We start from the raw sequence: 12,947 nt of genomic DNA, 5'->3' as shown, positions 1-12,947 counted from the left end.
TGACAAGGAGACACTGGCTGCGTGGATCTCATCCTGCGTTCTCACAGTCCAACAACATCGGGACCTTTCCTGCAGCCTCAAGTCCGAAGTACTGTAAACACCGCATCACAAAAGTGTGCTCCCAAAAACCAAGTTTGCCCGGAAACTGCAAAGCAGGAGCAGCAACTGCAGGAGAGAACGGCCACGAGGGCGCGTAACCCTTCCTGCCCGCCTCTTTTCCTCTCGTGACAGAGCACCTTTCTCCTGGCAGGGTTATAATTGGTCGTGGAGCCAATTGTGCAGGGAAATAGCGGCAGGTGAGAACAGAAAGGATGGGTGCGTCTTAACCATTCAGCCACTAGAGCCCCATGCAAAGGCGTCTGTCTCCATCCAGGCATCAGGGTTACGGGGCAAAAGCGGGGCTGGCTTGCTGGTCTGCTCCAAAACAGCCTGGATCCTGGCACTGGCAGGGCTATGCTTGGGCCTCCTTGGCTCTGCTATAGCCGGAGGTTAAGTGCGACACAGCGCTGAGTTAGGTAGGGCCTAACGTCGTGTTACGAGGACTGCCACTGGCTGGTACTCCTCCCCACACCCAACGTATCTGTGCCTTCCTTTCTAAAACTGTGCTGCTTTCAACACTGTTTCTGCTTTTCGATTTTTTAGGGTGAAGAGGAGAGTAAGCCCCTCCGACATGCTCAGGTGAAGAGGTAGAGGCGATCTTAGTCTCCTACTCCTCACATTTTGCGTTTTTGCTAGATGGCCATTTTCATCTCTCTAGCAGTGGGGTTCGTGGGTGGAGCAAAGAGATGGGAGAGGCCCCAAGATACTTTATAACGCCGGTCTCCGATGCTCCACCCCTGCCAGAAGTGGGTCCGAGGCTTTCCTCCTGTCCGAGGCTGTTTCTGATCTTAGAGGGGCAGCCAGCACACTTCTTTCCATGTCCTCTAAAAAGGAAGCGAGTCAGCAACAGACCTGGATTCCCCTCCTCCAGCGTCAGAGAACCGTCTGCATTTTGGAACTGGGGTTTGAAATATCTGATGGCTCCTCAGGCTGCTTAGAAGCCTAAGATCGCTCCCTTAGGGCATGTTGGTGAACTCCTTGAGGGTCCTCCTTCTAGGCTAGTTCCAGACCTTTACAGGTCCTTCCTGTTGGACAATCGGGGAGGCAACAATACTGTTCTTTCTGCACTGGCTGTGGGTTGTGGGGGCAACATGCAGGTTCCTGGCTCCATGGTCACAGCACAGGCTCTGACCTGGGACCTGGAAATCCACAATATGCACAGGGGCCATGATACAACTCTCTCTATGAGTTGTCATGGGTTTTATTGTATTTGCTTTATGATGTAGATTGCCCTGAAAGCTTTGGCTATAGTGCTGCTTATGAATTAAATACATGAGGGAGAAAGTGTGTGTGCATTAGCAGGAAGATGTTTTTTTTGTGGGAAGGAAATGGGGGTCTGGAGCAGTCTCATGCCCCTAACAGGTCCCTGGTACAGCGTGAAAAATACCCTCCCACTTAAGCACAATGAGGATTGCATCTTGTTTGAAAAGCCTAGAAGCAGCCTTCCAAAAATTGTCCTTTTCTCTGCTAAACACCCAACTTTATAAATGACTCCAGTATCTCATTCTTCTTAGCCTGTTTCAGCAAACCCACCAAACATGCTAGATGCTCCCCCCAGTTAATGTCCTGACAATCCAAATGGATGGCAGCGGTCCCCGAGCACCGAGCCGAGAAGCATCAGCACATCCCAGACTGCCTAGTCATGACAACACTTCAATTCATTGGCCCCCTCTATGCATACAGGATTGATCTGCACTTGTACGAATAGGAAATGCTGAGCTGATACGAATAGGAAGCCTCCAGCTGAAAGACACCACAGCTTTATCTCCAGACTTCATATGCATGCATTCACTGAAAGAGCCACTTAAGCTTTTCAGTTTTTAAAAGTTCAGAAAACCATCTCTCTCTGAAAGGTTTGGCTTCTGCTTAGCTTGGCACCTGGATGAAGCTGTGAGGACCGGGGAAAGGGCAAAGTACAGTCCCTCCCATCACAGCACTGCAGCGGGAGGTGAAGTGGCATCCACTGGATTCTTCCCTCTTGCAGTTCAATTGGGGGCACAGGAACTCTGTCCCATCTGGAATGTGGCAACTTTACGAGCCCTTTTCTTGCAATATTTTGGCAATGTGGTTCAGCCTTCTCTAACCAAATGCTCTGAAGTTGTTTTGGATTAGAGCACAATCAGCCCCAGCCAGCATGACCATTAGGTGAGAATGATGGGAAGCGTAGTGCAATACAAGGGGTAGGAGCAGATTAGGGAAGGCTGTGTTGAAAGACTTTCCCTGTAATCAGCTTTCCTGGGTTGCAGCAGTGGTGTAGTAAATGCTAACTCAGGATCCATGGCTGATTTCCAAAGCCATGCCACTGGCAAGGGCACCAAAGGGGCAGAATCCTGACACAATTCAGTCATACCTTTTAACTCATGCTTGCACGTTTCTGTTGCAATATAGACCCCAATCCCAAAGAGGCAGCTTTTCAGTACCACATTGCAGGTACATTGCTAGACCTCCACTTTTAAACCAACTAAAACAAGATCATAACAGAAGCCTTACTAGGTTAAATCCATGGTCAATTCAGCAGAGAATCCAGTAAAAATCCGACACTGTAGCATAGCAATTCAATTAATGCTGTACTTATTAGACATAAATATTTCTATTGCTCATGATCTGAATAGATTTTTAAGGGCACAATGCTACACATATTTGAACAGAAGAAAAGGCCCCCAGCTTCCAGCATGCTGACTGGGGAATGCTGGGACCTGTAGGATTTTTCCCTATCAAAACATGCATTGAATTACATCCTGAAAAACATATTTGTGGGCTTGTGGCAACAGGTTCCAACAACTGAAGAACACTATAAGCTTAGCAACGTTAACTTCACTGGCTCCTCGCTCTCACTGTACTAGTAGGCACAGGGCTCCCACAATCTGACTTAATTTCCGCAAGCCATTAATGTTTTTATGAGTCTGTGTCTCCATCAGATCTCACTTAAGCAGTTTCCCTTCTAGCCAGCCTTGATTGTTTTATTTCTTTGTATTTCACGCATTTTATAACACTGATTCTTTGAGAGACTTGCTTATATCCTCTCCCCCTGATTCTAATCAGTCCTTTTAAAGGATGCAGCTTTCAGAATTATATACAGAAAGAGCCCGACATATTCTGGTGTCTGAGGCCAAAAATCCAAATAGGGTAAAAATACAATAATCAGATAAATGACTATTTGGCCATGCACGCTCTTCTGCCTGACGCAGTCCTGTGAAACTGGACAGCAACCCTTCCTTAGGCAGAATGGAAATGCTGCTATGCTTGGCCGCATACGGAGCGAAGTCAGCTGTCCTGGTTTATCCCTACCCGTTATCCCAGAGATTTCCTTGTCAGAACCTCTGGGACAGCCTGCCCTGACTTGGAGCCACCCAGAGGTTTTGGGCATCAGCTCAGCTGCAAAGTTTAAAATCCTGGAAATTTGTTGTCTAGAACATCTGGAGGGCAGCACACTGGGGAAACTTGGCTCTGTAACATCCAAAGCCCTGCTGGGCACATGCTGCCATGGAGGAAATGAAGTGGCAGGACTTCTGCTTTTTTGACCCTCCTCGGCTGTGTGTGTGTGTGTCTGTTATAGTTGATTTCTTCTTCCTGGAAACGAACAGGAAAGAACCAGCCCATGCCGGCTCCAGGGCTGCACTGAATGGCTGATTGGTTTGGTTGTGGTGTTGGGGTCAGATATCTCCAGCGGAGGGTGCAGCTTAAGTACACAGAATACAGAACACTGACTGGCCTTTCTAGTCTGTCCGAGGAAAAGTCATGTCAGACTCACATGAGTGGCCCCCCTCCCCAAGCACTGGTCCTGTTTTTGCGATCTGATTTATATGCATGATCTAAATCTGCACAGTAAATGAGCCAACAATTGGCCCACGGATGCCTTTCATCTCGTCTGTTCTGAGATGAACGTGGCACAGGGATCCGTGTTAGTGGCCTCTTCGAAAGCACCGGCCCCCACATGGACCCTTGCGCTGCTCGATTTCTTATTTGCAAGGAGCGGTCACAGGCACCCGCTCCCCTGGCCACTGGGGCCTGCAGCCAGGGGCCTGCAGGGCCAAACCAGCTGCGATGTTAAATGCACATAAACATCCACGTTTGTTCTTTAGGTAGCAGCCACGGGGGAAGGGAGGAGAAATCAGGATTAGGACCACTGTGCGTGGGAAGGGAGGCACTGCCACTGTCCCAGTGACGATCACGCCACTCACAGCCTATCATGAGCCCCAGTGGGGAAGTTTCCACTGGCGCCAATGGAGGCTCCCGGGATAGCAGCTTTGGGTGTGCAAGACGGATCTTCACTGGGATGGCAGAAGGGAGAAGAAAGGGTTAAAGCTCCCCTTACTGTGTGCTGATGCAGTCCTGATCTGGATTATTCCACCCACCCGGCCACCCATAACTGCTGTGTAAAGAACAAATATTAGGCATGCTAAACATTTGCATGCATTTAATGCCAACTGTTCCCTACGCTGTAGCAAACAGGTCTCCCTTTCAGATCTGGCAGCCGTAGTGATCTCACCCGGAAGTCTATGCCGACGGTGGCTATGAAGGTCCCAGAGAGGAAGGCCCCATCTTTGAACTGGATGAGGAAGCAGGTTTTCCCCACGCCTGAATCTCCAAGCAGCATCACCTACAACATGGGGTGCAAAAGCCCATTAATAGTGCAAGAGACAGCACACGCCTTCAGTGAGCGGGAGCAGGGAGCCGATGGCCGAGTGCAGCGGGGCGATGAACTGAGCAATCTGATGTCCGGAGCTTGCAAGGGCCGGAATGCCAAGCTCCATGGAGCACAACCCAGGCTGCTTTTTCTTAATTCCAAGCCTGGTCAACTTCCTTTTCTCTTTCAACTCCCTTGCCAATTATTTGCTGTTGAAATAATGGGCCAGTGTCTTATTGTTTTCAGAGCTACTTTCAGTTCCTGTTAAAGAAGGATCTCTCCCATCAGGGGGCCACCAAATGTAGAAAGCTTCAGGAGCAGCCAGCAAAGACAAAAACAGACAATAGCTAACCTTCAATCTCCCCTTTCCTCTTCCAGAATACCCATCAAATGCTTCCCGGCATCAGCCCCAGTAATATCAATAGTGGCTGTTCCTCAAAGTGGAAAACATACAATAGAAAGCAGGACGATTCTGTGAAACCTGTTTGACAGGATTATAATGGTGTGAGAGAGCCTTCCCCAAACAGGTACCTTCCAGATGTTTTGGACCATGACTTGCCGGATGCCTGAGCATTGGCCAAGCTGGCTGGGACTGATGGAAGTTGAAGTTCAAAGCACCTGGAGGGGACAAGGCCAGGTAAGGCTAGACTAAAACTTTCTGGTAAGGAGTAAACATGGACAAGTGCTTTGCATACCTGGCTCAGCCTTAGGAGTCTTCCTGCTGTTTGGGCTCAAGGATGCCAGTGCAGAACCTCCACCCTCTGCCGTGCCTGCAAGCCCAGACCCTTCCCTTCCAAGCCAGACTTCCACAGGAAAGAGGGAGGGCTCCCCCTTGACTGAAGATCCATGTAAGGTGAGCCCAGCAGGAGCAGATCAAAGCTGCATCTAGTCCAGCTTCCTTTTTTCCACAGTGGCCTACTAGATGCTTCTTGGAAGCCTGTAAGCAGGAAGCCAAAGCCGTAGCCCTTTCCCTTTCCTCACCCAGAGGCAACAATTGCTCCCATGTTTCCACTTTCCCATTCCTTACATATCTACCCAGAAAGGTGAGGGGAAAGTCCCTATGCATGCAGCAGAGAGAGAGAAAGATGCTGAGAGAGGTTTTGCAAGTCTTCTTGGGCCTCTGTGCTCCTCAAAACCTGCATCACCCAAATGAACTGCCATAATTTGCATATATGTAAGCAGTCTTGATGGACGTCAAGTCAACAGATCTAATCCTCTTGGAGAAAAGGGGCCCTTGTGAGTTTGTCGCCAGCCTCCTTCCCAGGAGCAACAGAAGGCTAGGAACCCTATGGATTGGTTGTCCTCATGTCCATGACCCCTAAAAGCCTGTTCCTGATGCTATTTCCCCCTCTCCTGAGCAAAAGGTAAGGTATCTGGCATGTAGCCACGCTAGGTTCCAGCTGCTGGTTCTGCTTGCCTTGCCATTGGAAGGTCCCCTTTCTTCTGTCCTATTCAAGCTTTTGCTCTACCACCTCTCCCCGCTTTCTGACCACAGCTTTGGCACAAACCCCCCATCTCTGCCTGCCTTTAAGCACCTGGCGTGAGGCAGACAGAGCCTACGCAATACAAACAACCAGTCACTCCATCCTGCCACATGTTTAACTTTTGCTCTGAATGAAGTGCTTGCTTCACAGGAAGTCACAACCGACGTTAGACCTACGTGCAGTGAAATCCATGAGATTCAGCTGGGCAAACGTCGAATACGGCTCTCTGACAGCAGACAGCCAGGCTGCAGCCCCATCTGTGCCCTCCCTTGGAAGTAAGCCTCATCGGCTCAGTGAGACGTACTTCCGCGGAAACGCTTCGGCTTTGTTACTGCGTATCAAAGGTTTCGGGCTGGAATGGGTCACTCAAAATGTCTTTGTGAGCTATAAGAAAACCCTTTGCAGATGGATGTGGCTCCCATCACCTTAGTCCTAAGCAGGCACGTATCCCAGCAGCTAACAGAGCCTCTATCAAGCATCTCTTAACCCTTCAGGTGGTCGCCAATGGCACTGCCTGAAACCCAGCAACTTTCTTCCTTTGCTGGAGCCAGATCTGTCATTGATATATGAGCGGGCTGAGATTAGGATCTGTTTGCAACAAATAGTTCCTTCTGTCTCTGTCCTTTGTCTGCATAATATCCCCGAAAGTCGCTGTGACCGTAAATGTACACAGACCCCACACTGTGGCTTGCGTAGCTTTCAAATAAAAATCGGAGAGATAGCCCGATAACGCATTGCCCAGGTGATCGGCGTCGTGAGCCAGCTTTGTTTGCGCCTTCCCTGCAACAGCCTCACCCTTGTTGCAAGAGAGCAGAGCAAACGTGCAAGTCCGCATCCACTCCTCCTAAGCAAACAGACTTCAGCGGGGAAGTCCTGCTTTTGCTGGCACCGCTGCATCAGTTTTTACTTGGAATGGAAGGGCATTATTTGTCTTATGGAAAATGAGTGATGACGCCTTCTCATTACATCTTACAAGCTTAACTGTGGCATCAGGTCCTGCAGATGAGAGCCCATTTTCATCAGGCAGGTTCTAGTCTATAAAGGTTTGCACTGCGAGGAACTTGTTAGTCTTTAAGGTGCCACCAGGCTCTTTTCAGTATCCTGTTCGTCCTTAAGACTCGGCCCACCTTTAAGCTCCTCTTCTTCTTTCAGTATCCTGTTAATCCTTTTAGTTTCTGCTGTAACAGACTAACTGCATGACCCCTCTGGAATTTATCACTAGGAGAAATGTGGATTAGCAAATACTCATCCACCTACAAAAAGGGATTCTATCATTCTGCTGTGGGATAAAATCAATCCCTTGCCCATCACTAACAGACAAACCCACCAGATCTATCAGCAACCCTGGCAGAAAACAAACAAATACTAGCCTCTGAAAAACTGAAAACAAACTAACAAGCAAAACTAGAAGCGCACACCAGGACAACAGAATGTCCTTAGAGTGATGGAGTCATCATAGAATCATAGAAAAGCAGAGCTGGACGGGGTCATGGAGGCCACTGGGTCCAGCCCCCTGCTGGAGCAGGGCACCGATTTGCACCATCCCGCTCAGAGGGCTGTCCAGTCTCTTTCTGAATGTCTCTAGTGTGGGAGAGCCCACCTTCTCCCTAGGCAGCTCATTCCACTGCCATATTGCTCTGACTGTGAGGAAGCTCTTCTTGGTGTCCAGCCTGAATCTGGGTGGTCGCAACTTGAACTGATTATTCCGTGTCCCACACTCTGGCATCAGCAAGAAGAGATCTTGACCTTCCTGCACAGCAGTCTATGAGTTTGGGAAACAGCACTTTGGGAAATGTCTGCCTAGTCTTTGGAACCGCTCTTCATCAACTGGAAGGCAGTTTTTTCTGACCATCTAATAGCTGAGGTGCACTTTTCCCACCCTAAGTTAAAACAACAAGCGCACTTCACATTTGCACCCCCAACAGGTTCCATTTTAAGAGCAGGGAAGGAGAAGAAGTACTTGTCTGCAGGGGAGTCCACCCCACCCAGTATTTTTATGCAGGGGATGTGTCCGTAAAGGAAAAGGGCAAGCGCTCAAAGAGTGGCATATGTAGAGGAGATACAGGCAGGCAGGCGGGGTGTTTGGTGTTTTGCCCTGTGATAAGAGAAATTGATGAAGGGCTTCCCGGAGGGTTGGCGTAATGGGTCCACCTGCAGGCCCAGCACCATCTCCAACACTCCACTGGCCTGACAATGGCTCCTCCTGTAGCAATAGAGAAGACGGAGGGGCCGGACAAGCAAGCGAGCAGTGATGAGGAGGAAGTGGGGCCTACACAGAGGTGGGGGCAACTGGAAACATCCTGCTAAACACTTTCCCCCCAGATGTGGAGCTGGTACTGACTGAATGGAAAACAGCATTAGACTTTGCTTCTGGATGTTATTTTACTACTGGCATGGCGTTTAAGAGAGAGAAGGAGAGGAGGCGTCCCTCCACCTCCACTGGAGAAGCAGGACCACTGGAAGTGCGGGCCACTGAGGGTGCTTCCAGATGAGAGGCCCTGAAGAGCTACCCCCAGTCCAAGGGCACTGGACACCCCTTCCACCTTTTTCTCCTTAACGGGTTTTTTTCTGCAATGAGAGAGAAAGATGGAAGAAGTGCTGGGAAAGCATGAGTTCCACATGGAAGGAGTGTTCTTTGTGGAATGTATCAGCATGACGGTGCCAGAAAAGCCTCACCTGGAAGCACCCCCTGGGTAGGCTGCAGGGCAGGTCTTTCCTTGGCTGCATGCAATTCTGTCTCCAAGTGCAGCACTGTCATTTCCCCCACAGGAGAAATACCGAGCATTCATTTCTGTGAGAACATACGAGGGTCATGCTCAGGGACAGCATTGCCCCAATCCTAGAGACTCCAGTGATTGAGGGCAGGGAGAAACGAAGATTCACCCATTTCCAGGAGGGCAGCTGGGTTAGCCCAATGCAGCGACATATATGCTCAACTACACAAGCATGCAGTGAAGCCCTGGCATAATCTCCCTGAAATCAATTTGGGGATAGGATAGCATCTGGCCTGAACCCTTCCATTCAGCCACTTTCTGCTCAAAACCTTCACTTGTGTTCAAACAAGCCACTTAGAATCACAGATCATGGAATAGCAGAGCTGGAAGTGGACAAGAAGGCCACTGGGTCCAACCCCCTGCGGCTGCAGGACGCCAAGTCACACCATCCCACTCAGATGGCTGCCCAGTTTCTTTTGGAATGTCTCTAGTGCAGGAGAGCTCGCAACTTCCCATCACCTGGTGCCCTTTAGCTGTTTTAGATCACCCATCTCAAGATTTGTATATATCAGCTGTGCTGACTGGAAGTTGAAGTCCAAATATCTGGAAGGCTGGGGAAGGCTTGAACGAGGCCATTTAAATGCCACTGTTTTTCCAACAATGATGGCTTGCTAGGAGGGTAAAAACAGGAAGACTGGACACTGGTTTTCTGGGTCCAAGGCAGGCTTTGGCTGTTCATGTTAAAGTGCTGGCACAGATCAAAATGCATAAATATCTGCTCCCTTCCAAAAAGCCTTGAAAAGCCAAATGGCCTGGCACTATGCCCACATCTATTATTGGAGGATGCAACGGAGATGTTTCCCTGCTCCTCTTTATGTAGTCATATTACTGAACCTACAGTATTGCTGGTGGCTGAGCAAGTCAAAGCAAAGCTGCCACTGATCTTAGTTTGCAAAAGCGGGGGGTCCCCTTCCCCTCCCTTCACTGTGAGATCCTAAAGGGTTTCAGTGTCTTTCCACAGGCCCTGCTACCCCCAGCTCTTCCACCTATTTCTGAAACCGGAAAGGAGGTTTGCAAAGTAAAACCCCCTCCCTTTTGCTAATATGTGCATTTGACTGCTGTCGGAACTGCATACTGTCCATTTTAAATGCATACTTCCTTGCCCAAACTAACCTATTTTGTTCTGCCTAAATCCCTATCTCTGTGTTTGTTTGTTTTGAAAGCCCTATTTCATGTCAAACCAAAGAAAAAAACAAAACAATTTGAAGCCTCTCTGGATCAATGTTCCAGACTGGTACCTGATGCATCCCACGCCCAGGACATTGCTCAGGTGAGACTTTGCAGTTCTGGACCCAGAGAAGTGTTCGCCTCCACACTTACACAAGTCTAATCATATTTTAAAAAATGAAAATATTTGCACACATTTGGAGTGTGCAGAAACTTTTTCAAATGGGTGACCAACCAGTGACAGCTGCTCCAATATGCCACTTGGGCTTTCGCTGATGGTGACACAGGTGAGATTGCCACAGCCTTTTCTTTTTCTTTTCTCTTTGCTTCTCTTCTCTCTTTCCTTTCCTTTTTTTGCAGTTCTGGCTGAATGCCTCACCTGCTGCTTCCCTTTTCCCGTAGTGGGACTGGTTGCCATGGACCAGATGGTGAGACAACCCATCATGTGCACAACCCATGGGTTCTCAGGGTGGCTTGTCAAGGAAAGAAAGGCCACCCGGTGGGAAGCAGTCTGCGTTCGGATGACAAGACAACCTGCCCTGCCTCGTTACCCAGGCTGGGTTGTCCTGTCATGAGAAACGAGCTCAGTGACTATTCCTTCCCCTCTGAGTTTCTCACCCCCAAGGCTGGAGCTCTATGCACGCTGGCTGGGGAGCAGGTCCCCTTAATGCAAGGGGACTTTATTTCAAGTAGACAAATGGAGGATCCCCCATAAGAGCAGGATGCCTAGAGCTCACCTCCCAGTTTGGGGAGACAGGTGCATGCCCAGACCCCGAAACTGACCAGCTCAGCTCTGCTGCCTTCCCCACGTTCTGCAGGAAGTGCCTCACAAGGCCTTCTTACAAAGCTGACTTTCAGCTGTTTCCTCCCGATGTGGTTTAAACAGCAACTGCCACTGCTGACAGCAAGCCAGTGAGCAAGCGAGCGAGCGAGCGAGCGAGCACTTTCTTGCTGTTTCTTGGCGATCCATTTTAATTAGCGCTCTCCCTCAAGTACAGGGGCAGGGAAGCTGCAGTCAGTGAACCCCACCCCATCTCCCGAACTCACGGGCTCAGACTGGTAAAGCGTGCTATGGACTCTGTCAAAACTTCGCAAAACAGAGCCCATTTTCAGTGACAAGGGTGAGCTTTGCCATCTTTTCCATTCGCACTACAGCAGCTGAGTAACAGGCGGGATTCAGCAGGTGAATTTCTATCCACGCGTTGGGGAAACTTGCACCTGTTGGAGGCCCGCCAATGGTAGCCTCTGAGCTTGAGCGGACTGCTCTCCCCTCCTTTCCCGGTGGCTACAGGCAACCTGCGCCGACCTAGGATGGAGGGGAAGGGCTTTCCCGGCAGCTCTGAGCGCCAGCGGCGGCTTGCATGGGAGAAACTTGAGAGGAGCCGGTCCTCGTCCCGCCACTCTTACACCCGCGTTCAGGGGCACAGTGGAAAATTTCGAAAACCACCCGGCAGGCAGGAGTGAGGCGAGGGGGTGTGTGGAGACCCCTCCTCGCCTTGCCCTCGCCTCCAGCCCGCGCCCCACCGAAATGCACCCCAAGGCTGCGCTGACAGCCGAGAAGGCTGCCCCCACGACGCCCCCGCCCGCCGCACCCGCCGCGCCCCCTAGTGCCCAACCTTGCCGGAGACGTCGTAAGTGCTGCCCAGAGACGAGGCTCTCTCCAGGGCCCCGTTGCGCGCAGGTGGGGCGCACCCCCTGGCGCCGCCGTTGCTGATCATGGTGGCTGCCGGCAGGGCGCGGGGACTGCTCGGCGGCGGAGGCTGCGGGCGCCTCCGGCCGCGCTGCCCGCGCTCCTCCTCCCGCCCGCCCGCAGGCCCGCCCCTCGCCGAGCCCCGCCGCGGCCGTTGCGCGCCAGGGCCAAAGGCGGGATCCAAAGCCCGCTGCGCGCAGCTCCGGCGTGCCTTTCCCGGGCCGGGCCGGGCCGGGCGTGGCCAGAGCCTGAACCCCGCCCCGGCCGCGCGGCTTCGCCCCGCTTAGTTTGCGCACAGGCTCGGTGAGCCACCCGCTGGTGCCCATGAGCGGGGACACCGGCGGCGGCTTAACGGGGATGTGGTCGCTCCTTCGGCGCCTGTTTTCAGAGGGAGCGGAGCGGAGCGGCCTCTTCTCCGCGCAGTCTCCGCCGACGGAAGCCCCACTGTGTTCAGGGGAGCCCACTTCGAAGGCTGGATAGCGGGAAGGTGGCATCTGTGGCCTTCTGAATGTTTTAGCCCGGTGGGGCTGATCAGGGTTGGAGTCCAAAAATTATGGAGGGGGCGAGGCCTCGGGACCATGCCACTTCTTGCTGATGGAGCGAGGAGAGTTACAGGCCAAAGTATCTGGAGGTCACAAGTTCTCCACCCCTGATGTTGCTCTTTATTGCATTTCTGTACCACCCACAGCCGGAGCTCTCTTGCTCTCTTGCTTTACGGCAAGTTGTCAGATTGTGGCCTGAGCCAGCCTTATGCTAGGCAGAACATGCATCCCGGCCAGGGTCCGTCATCGCTTGGTGTTGATCGTAGCCGATACAAAGCACTTCCCTGGAAGTAACCCAACTGAACACCGAGGAACAATGGCAGATTACCCAGGATCAGTTTCTGTTTCTGCACGTGTGCCCTGCCCCTGCCCCCACCAGATCCACCAAAATCAGCTTTAGGGTAGGGCAGTGGCAGAAAGACAGAAAGGCAATAAAGCTTAAGATGCCCTGTTGTAGCACAAGGCACCAAAATAGGTGTCCCCCTCCACCCCTCTGGACAGGGATGCAAGTATGTGCAATTTCTGCAGATTAAATAAGGGAAGAAGAGAGAAAACATGCCCAAA

General features: G+C 51.2%; 1 protein-coding gene across 3 annotated transcripts in view; it reads right to left on the bottom strand.

Moving 5' to 3' along the window:
• The window catches only part of RAB37 (RAB37, member RAS oncogene family), a 43,518-nt gene that overhangs the window by 11,835 nt on the left and 18,736 nt on the right, over positions 1–12,947 (bottom strand). The window contains exons 1-2 of one of the 3 annotated variants that reach the window (XM_044453783.1): positions 11,768–11,871; positions 4,589–4,699 (exon numbers count right to left, since the gene is read on the bottom strand). In XM_044453783.1, coding sequence (XP_044309718.1) covers positions 4,589–4,699; positions 11,768–11,869 — 213 coding nt within the window. In that variant the 5' untranslated portion in view covers positions 11,870–11,871. Of the gene's footprint in view, positions 1–4,588; positions 4,700–11,767; positions 11,872–12,947 lie in introns of those variants that run through there. The other 2 variants (XM_044453782.1, XM_044453784.1) reach the window with 2 other exon arrangements.

The sequence above is a fragment of the Varanus komodoensis genome, unplaced genomic scaffold (assembly GCF_004798865.1).
Source record: "Varanus komodoensis strain SLA01 unplaced genomic scaffold, ASM479886v1 scaffold7_1, whole genome shotgun sequence".
NCBI lineage: Eukaryota > Metazoa > Chordata > Lepidosauria > Squamata > Varanidae > Varanus > Varanus komodoensis.
The sequence above is the reverse complement of the archived record's forward strand: the minus strand, read 5'-3'. Positions and strand labels throughout refer to the sequence as shown.